We start from the raw sequence: 8,959 nt of genomic DNA, 5'->3' as shown, positions 1-8,959 counted from the left end.
GACAGAATAGAAGGAGGAAGACCAACAACTAGACACCCAATTAACACCTGACTAACTGGCCTTGTTGTATTTACATCGTGTGTTGGTACTTTAATCACTTAAAGTGAAGACCAATTAACAATGCTGCCGTTTCGTTGTTGGGTGGTTGTTGATTTTAGCCCACTGGCACCAAATGTAGACTTTCACATGAGATCATAATAATCCCCTATGAGGACATTTTTCTTTGTTTTTTTTTTTAAGGCAATGTGACTGGAAAATAATATTTTCTTTTCTTTTTAAAAATAATTTCTAATCCCACATGCTGCACATAAAAGAGAAATGGACTGGAAGGTATATCTTTTTTTTTTAATGTAATTAAAAATATTATATCATCATCATGTACTGATATCACTATATACAGCTGTTTCGGGGAAATGCTGAGTCTTTATTTATTTATTGTTTAGTTGACCTAAAATTAGTCAGATTAAAAAAAATTTTTTTAAAAAAAAGTACTAAACTCAGCCAAAAAGTGTGTTGCTAATATCCAGGACATGACCTCACTGTCCTGATTTAGTGTTAGAAATGCTCTTTTTAAACAACTTTATTCATATATATATATATATATACACATACATAAAAATTAATCGGTATTTACTCTTTGTTCTACGTATGTCGTACATATGTTGTAGCCTTGGTACATATTGATTTGTTAATAAAAGTTACAATTAAAAAAAACGTTTCCGTGGTTGACTATGTGAATTTTTATTTGGGGTTACACTGATCAACTTAATGACCATGTTATCACCTATCAATAATGTTTTACTGCAATAAATGAAGATTATGATGATCAAGTGGCAAATTCACTAAATGATCCAGACTTACAGGCTTCGTGGTTTGACGTGTTTATTTTCAATAAACGTTTGGATGTCAGGATGTTATTATTGTGGATCGGATTCAGCCGCGGTTGCCATGGAAACAATCAAGCGCATCCTGTCAACACCTGCAGCTCAGAGCTCAGTGAAGACGCCCATCACCTGCAGGAGTCTGTTAAACTTCATCAGCACAGAAAACGGTGAGAACAGACCGGCTTTATTCAGCTGGTTTATACTGGTAGTTGATGGTCTGCGGGTCAAACTACCAGTATAAACCATCAACTTAAATCACACTGACAGACAGAGAACTCAGGAGCCAAACTGTTAGTTAACTGTGAGTTTGGTCATTAACAAAATTTGATTTGGAAGTTTATTTTAAATGTCTGCTGATCGTGTCTGATGTTCATAACTCTCACTTGTAGCTAAAATTCAAAATAGTATTTTTACTGCACAGAAATCCAAACTTAAAGCTAATGCCAAATTGTTCAGTGCTATTATTTACACTTATATTTCTCAAATAACTAAATATGTGCTTATTTTAATTAAGCTAACTATGTTAATGTATAGTTAATGGATAGTTAATTGCAGTTATTTAAAAAATCACAACATAAAAGCACAAAGAAGTATGATTGTTCAGAGTTGCACAGTCTGATTGGGTTATATAAGTTTGTTTACACATGTGTGAGAGTAATAAGTCTTATTTAACTGTCTGTGGTTGACAATCACTTCTAGCAGTGTACTGTTGTGATTTTTGTCAACTTGGCTGTTTTTTGTGTCTTTATTTTATGATGATAGATGGAGGAATATGAAGCAGAGGAGAAGACAAACAGCAGCAAAATGAGCTCATCAGCAGAGGTGAGAACCAGACAACACACCTGAGAAATGTTGGTGGGACAAGAAACATGCTACATGTATCAGTGACATTATACAACACTGATTTTATTTGAAAAGGGTCTCTAAAAATGTGTATGTATTTAGTTCTGGTCACTCTTTTAAATGAAGGCTCAAGACTAAATTGCCTGTAACCATAGCAACAGTTCTGATGCTTCAGTCTCTGTTAGCAGCTAACTGACAGGTGAAACTAACCTAACCATGAGTTAAACTGACAACAAACACATTTGAATACACAGAGAATGATTTAAACACAGTGTCTCTTTGTTCTTTTGGTAAGTGGCCATGATGTAAGAGCCATACAGCACTCACAGGTGTTTAGTGATAGAAAACTATTGGCTTGGAAAAGGAAATGCCTTCTTCACCTCGTCCATGTTTTTCATGCATCAGGAAACTTCTTACACTCCTTGTGTCTTTCTCTTTCTCTCTTTTTGCATAATAGAAACAAACAAGCAAAAACTTAGCTGGACCTCATGATGAGGGTGAGGAGAGTTTCATAGGAGGACAAATGGATCCACATCAGCGAGCCGACACTGTGGAGAAAACACGTCGCTGTGACCAGTGTCAGAAGAGCTTCTCTTCCTCAAGATATTTGAAGTATCACCAACGTATCCACACTGGAGAAAAACCTTTCACCTGTGACCAGTGTGGTAGAAGTTTCACTCAATCTGGAGATTTAAAGAAACATCAGCGGCTCCACACTGGAGAAAAGCCTTTCACCTGTGACCAGTGTCAGAAGAGCTTCTCTTCCTCAGCATATTTGAAGTATCACCAACGTATCCACACTGGAGAAAAGCCTTACACCTGTGACCAGTGTGGTAGGAGTTTCACTCAATCTGGAGCTTTAAAGAAACATCAGCGGACTCACACTGGAGAAAAGCCTTACACCTGTGAGCAGTGTGGTAGAAGTTTCACTCAATCTGGAGATTTAAAGAAACATCAGCGGACTCATACTGGAGAAAAGCCTTACACCTGTGAGCAGTGTCAGAAGAGCTTCTCTTCCTCAACATATTTGAAGTATCACCAACGTATCCACACTGGAGAAAAGCCTTACACCTGTGACCAGTGTGGTAGGAGTTTCACTCAACCTGGAGCTTTAAAGAACCATCGGCGCACTCACACTGTAGAAAAGCCTCCCAGCTGTGAGCAGTGCAGGAAGTTTCATTTGATGGGACACTTTAAAGAAACATCAGCACACTCACACTGTGTAGAGAGTGCACTTGAACTGTCTGGATCTCTTAGCTGTTAAAAGATGAAATGTAATTTGTAAAACTTGTCATGAAAATGTTTCAATAATATTCACATGCATGCAACTTGAGGCGTGAAATTTTATTGTTGCTTTACTCCTGCTGTCAAAGCTACAGCAGCAAATACACCAGAGTTACACACACACACAGTACACAGAGTACAAAACTCACTGAAGAGAAAGGCATCACCACTGGCAGGGTTGGAGGTTTGATTCCCAAACTAAAGACCATTTCAAGGTTCAACGTTCAGTTTTATTGTCATTATACAATACAGGATTGCACAGTGAAATGTCAACTCCTCATTACACAGAACATATATGAACAAATACTAAAATATTTCAAATTAGAATAGAATAAAACATTGAAATTGGAAATAAAATCGAACAAAGTATATAAAAGTTGCACTAAGAAATTTTTAAAAAAGGAAAAACTATACTATATTTACAAGGAATATACAGTCCAGGCAGTAAGTATTTGTACAGTTACACATTTTTTGTTCTTCAGGCTCTGTGCTTCAGCACATTCAATTTGAAAAAAACAATGGATACTACATTATAGTACTACTACTTTACATACTAATATAGAAAGAACTGTGCAGGGGATGTAGCTCTTTTAACACATAGTTGTAGGAATTTGTGCACTCAGATATCTTTATGATTTTACGGGGGAATTATATTATTGTGCACAACTCCAACAGGAAATTATTCGTCCAGCGACATAACCCATATTAGAGCAGGTATAATAATAGGGAAATAGTCCTCCTTGTTGGCCACGCAAGAAAGGTCTATTAGAATTATGATTGTTATTAATCTTAATTATGATTTTGCGAGGGTATAAGGTCTTTTAAGGTTAAGTGACTGAGATGCAAGCACAAGCAAACACCAACAATATCACTTTAGTTACATATACATTTATTACTAATACAGTGGAAACTGCTTATAGTGATCACTTCCGTCCAGGTCAAATTGATCACTATAAGCGGATGAATATTATGACCGATTTTGTTTCTTTTTCTTAATTTCTCATGCAGATTACCATCTAATTGACATTTGTATATTTATTACATGAATATTAAGTAATGAAACGAGCAGCTTCGCTATTTACTGAATTTTATTGACTGTTTCAAAATACAGAACAGCTGTTTCAAATGCTGGTTGTTTCACTGCTGCATCTCGTTGGCTTCAAGGAAACTGCGTTTTTCAGTGAGATAAAATTATTTATTTCTCCCGTTATGATTTCAATATGCACGCAGCCTCAGGTAACCAGCTGGCAGGCTGACGGGTTGTGCATTGTGCATTTAGGCTACGAGGATGGGGGCCGCAGCAAGAAAGTTGAACCAGAATCAACTTTTGGAGAAACGCAACCTGTAACGCTGTACAACCCTGCCATGAGGGAAGACAAAAACATTACTAGGAAGAGGGGAGGACATTTCTCCTCATTTGATAACATTAAAGGTAAAGTTAGGCTTTCCTGACAGCTTCCCGACTAATTTTTAAATAGATGAGAGAGAGAGAGAGAGAGCGAGAGAGAGAGAGAGAGAAGCAGTGGTCGAGTGAGCTAGAAAATGAATGAGCAGAGCGAGCAGTGGTAGCGAGAAAGCCGGTGAATGAGAGGAAGAAAACATTATTGTCTGATTGTTTCACAGCAGTTACAAATAAACACCCACACCCCGCACCTCCACACAACCCTGCAGAGGTGTGCTGCAACGCCTGATGATGGTGCCGCAGCCGCTAAACACACTTCATACGTGAACTACTGGAGCAAGGTAAAAAGAAAATAGAGTTACCTTAGTTTTCTTTTTTTCCCCATATGTTTTCATGTATGAAAAGACCCAAAATGAACACTGGAGGCGAATTATTTAAACAACATTTGTATAGGAATGATTCTATCCTGAGCTTTTTGATCCATATAAGCAGTTGATCACTGTAACTGTGATCACTATAAGCGGTTTCCACTGTACTACAGCTACAAGTACTAAACACGACAACATTGTACAGCCAAGACACAAGAGGGAAAGGGAAACTGGTACACAAGTCTATGACTAGTGAATGATTGAAATACATGATGCAGAGTTATCTAATGTGTAGCTTAGTATGAGAGGCCTGATAAACAAATGAGAAGCAGTGAGTCAAATCAACGGTACAACAGCTTAGTTCTGAATTGCCAATTGAAATTACAAATCATGAAAGCACTGGGGTTTAAGCAAGTTGATGAAGGTTTTGTATGAATACTTGCTTGCTCCCTGGGGTGGCTTCTTGGGGAGAATGGAGTCTGATGTGCTGGGGTAAGAAGCTGGAAAGTTCCCATTGGAAGAGAGCTCCTGGTTTATGCTGTCTTAGGCTTGATCTTCAACTCATGACTCTACATTCTGAGGTTTCACCTCCTATTGTTCTGAATCACATCTTCAAACTAGCAAAATGCAAGCTTTCAACTGGCATGGCAGAAGAAGAAGAAGAAGAAGAAGACAAAAGACAAAAGCAGTAAGAACCAGCAACCAGCAAAAAGCAGCCCAAAACAGCACAGAGTCTCAGATAAGACACTGTTTTAAAGTTTCAGTCTGCCCACCCAGAAGATGCACCCTGGCCAATCTCAGGGGTTGCAGAGTTGTGGGGGAGCAGAGTCAGTCCCCTCCTGTCCACGGACAGGTGGGTAAAATTCTTGAATATGGTTACTCCATTAATCAAAGTATATACAATTTAGCCATTGCATGATTCCTAATTTAGCATTTTTGATAGAAGCTTTAGTGTTCTGAAAGTGAAACAAGCAGAACAGTACTAAACATGATAGTGTTATCAAGGATGATGGGATTATGTTGGTGGTACATTTCTTGGCTTAAAGGCAGTGGAATAAAAGTCTTACTAAAGTACATAACAACACATATTGTGATATACACACACATGCTAAGATACAATATTAATTGTTCTTAGACAGAATTTAAAACTACATTTGTAAATCCATGGGTTTCACTCACAGAAATGTCAATATCTATCAGTACAGTGTTGACATAACATATTGTATGGGAAACGAACTTGAACGCCTCCTGTAGCATTCTTAAAAATTTAAGTAGATTCAAGGATAGGTTTGGACTTTTTCAAGTCTATCTCAATAAAATATTCAAATGTCAAATGTATGACGACAAAGTTATTAGTGGGCAGAAATTATTCATCCAATCTCCATATTAGCCGTAAAGCAGTCCCTTCCTATCAGGTAGGATGAGTCTCTAAACGGTCTGCAGAATTACATTGAGTGTGTTTTGCCAGTTATCAAGTGGCTCCACATGATCACAGCTGATGGAGGCTACTGTCCAGTAAGAGCTTGATTCTAACTGATGCTACCTGGATGAGATGTCCCAAACTGATTTACTGCACAATAGTTGATGCTTCATATGATGTTCACTATCTGTGTAGATTAGTCACTGCATAAATGCCTATCTATAGATGCCTGTTTTTTGTTAGCTTTATCTAGCTGTCAACATATCGACATTTCTATTTATTTTTTGAGGCATTGAGTGTACAAACCTAATGATGCGGAGGTTCACTCAGTGCGACACCTGCTGGTCATTTTTTGTAACTACTTTTGGCATGCTTGCTGTTGGTTCTATGCCATTGATCTCTGTAATTATTGAGAGCTTATAGTACCCTATTACCCCACTAGAAAACTGCACTCCCAGAATGCAGCTTACTGGTGGTTCCTACAGTCTCCAAAAGTAGAATGGGAGGCAGAGCCTTCAACTATCAGGCTCCTCTCTTGTGGAGCCATCTTCCAGATTCGGTCCGGGGTGCAGACACCCTCTCTACGTTTAAGAGTAGGCTTAAAACTTTCCTTTTTGATAAAGCTTATAGTTAGGGCCGACCAAGCTCACCTTGGACCAGCCCTTAGTTATGCTGCTATAGGCCTAGACTGCCGGGGGACTTCCATTGATGCACTGAGCTCCTCTCTTCTCCTCCTCTTCATCTGTATGTATTCATTTACCATTAATGCATGTTACTAACTTGACTTCTTCCCCTGAGTTCTTTGTGTTTTCTCATCTGCAGGAAACCCCATGGACCACGCTGATGTGGGGATGTCCTTCTCCTGCTGTTGCTAGTCATGTATCTATTGTTATTGTTGTTGTTGTTGTTGTTCTGCTTCTCTGACCTACTGTGTACAGCATTGTAAATAACTTTGTAAATATATTTAACAGCCCAGTTTCTGTAGGGTTGGGTGGCATTTTTTTAAATCTTTCCTCCTGTTTCTGTTAAGTTAGGAATTATGTCAGTGATTTGTATTTTTGTTTCTTTATGTTTGAATAGGTAATTTTAGGTTGATTAGCTTTAGTTCCCTTTTGTTTGTTGTTTTGCTGTTAACTCACCCTGAAACCATAACTATGAAATAGATAAAATAAACATTTAAAGGCTGCAAAATCCCTTGTTGCTGCTTTTTTTTGGCAGCTTGGGAGATGGAGTGTCATTTTCATGTTGCACCAGGGTTTCTCTTAGGCCGGGTCATAACAATATATTTTTAAATTCTTTTGCTTCTCCCAGTTTAAAGTCCCCTAAAGGCCCCTCTACTTAGTAGTGTGTGGGCCCGTATAGACTGCCTTTGATTGACATCTCCCCTAAAGTAGTAAAACACATTTCCAATCCACTGGAGATAGAAATATGAACCTGTATTCAGACTATACAATACATATCTAAAAACACAGCAGTAGAGTGGACAAAAGAGTCATTAAGTTTCATTCAGCGTATTCTGCTCATTCGTCAGTCACCACAGTTGGATCACTCATTCAGTATACAACAGGTTAACATGTTTAGTGTATTCATAATGGAGAAGTTACAAAATTGACTTTTGGTTTATTTTTGTGTGTGCTATTGATGGATAATATTCTCCCACAATGTAATGCACAAAACAAATTGAGGAAGCTACAAAAAATATCCCTCTGAAGAAGAGTGTCAGATGGATATATTGAATAGTCGCTTGTAATTACTGTCAAATACTATTTATATACAGTAAATCCCATACATTATTTGGAAAAGTCTGTAGATCTATTGGATAGTTGCTTGTAATTACTTTCAGATAATGTTTATATAAGGTAATGATTATTAAAATTATGTTTTTGTAAGCCATTTTCGCATGATCCTATTTTTTGTACAGTATCAAACCAATATTTTTACCATGAATTTACTGTAAATAGATGAGATAATCACATACAATTAAAGCCTAAAGCTCTCAAGATACCATTAATGGGTGTTAAAGGAGGATAATTTGAATATAATTTTACATAATTTTTTTGTGTTTTACATCCAGAAATTATTGCTTTGATGAGGCAGTCTTAAGGACAAATTGGACAATTCTATGAATTTACAAAAGAATACTGTATAAAACAAGCCATTATTTAAATTAGGTCATTTTAAGGTATTTCTGCAATGTTTTTCATTTTTTTGTGCACATTTATACATTTATTTAGCATTCTAGCAATATTTTATATATATTTTTTGTTTTTATTTTACAACAGTAAAACAGTCTACAGTAAATATCTGTATTTTTAAAAAAAATCTTTGTAGAATAACTTTTTTTACTTTTTTTTTTTTACATGAAATTTAAAGTAAAAAAAAAAACAGAAAGTTGCCTTAATTTTACATTCAGTAATAGGATGTGTATTATTTGTATTTTTTACATAGAATTCAATGTAAAGTAATATTCAAGACCATTAAGTAATTGAAAAATCATGTTAAAAAAACCTATAATATTCCATTATATTAATTCAGTAGTTTCTTCATTCAAATCAATAATTTTACTATTCTACTACTCTATTTTTTTTCACTTGTTTGTTTGCAACGACACATTCCTTGTCTTTCCTCTTGACATTCTTAATTATTATTACAACCGTTTTGCCAGTACTGTAATTTCAGTGACGCCAGTAACGCACAGAGAGAGAGAGGGAGGGAGCAGCTCAGTGCGTTGCGCTCTCTGTGCTCGCCACTGATCTGA

At 36.7% G+C, this 8,959-nt stretch overlaps 1 protein-coding gene across 1 annotated transcript; it reads left to right on the top strand.

The window, feature by feature from the left end:
* The first annotated feature begins 1,614 nt into the window (after positions 1 to 1,614).
* LOC137200877 (oocyte zinc finger protein XlCOF6-like) lies at positions 1,615 to 3,055 on the top strand. Its single transcript, XM_067615575.1, has 2 exons — positions 1,615 to 1,706; positions 2,185 to 3,055. Exons 1-2 carry the CDS (start codon positions 1,647 to 1,649, stop codon positions 2,989 to 2,991), a joined length of 867 nt encoding a protein of 288 aa, XP_067471676.1. The 5' UTR covers positions 1,615 to 1,646; the 3' UTR covers positions 2,992 to 3,055.
* The last annotated feature ends 5,904 nt before the right edge of the window (positions 3,056 to 8,959 follow it).

This window comes from Thunnus thynnus, chromosome 17, assembly GCF_963924715.1.
Source record: "Thunnus thynnus chromosome 17, fThuThy2.1, whole genome shotgun sequence".
Classification (NCBI taxonomy): Eukaryota; Metazoa; Chordata; class Actinopteri; order Scombriformes; family Scombridae; genus Thunnus; species Thunnus thynnus.
This window is presented reverse-complemented; position numbering and strand designations above follow the sequence as displayed.

What these genes read in the sequence shown, in the direction of transcription:
- LOC137200877 (XM_067615575.1), top strand. Translation starts at nt 1,647, where the DNA reads ATGGAGGAATATGAAGCAGAGGAGAAGACAAACAGCAGCAAAATGAGC. An exon ending in AAATGAGCTCATCAGCAGAG is followed by an intron (nt 1,707 to 2,184) that starts GTGAGAACCAGA and finishes TTTGCATAATAG; the next exon opens with AAACAAACAAGCAAAAACTT.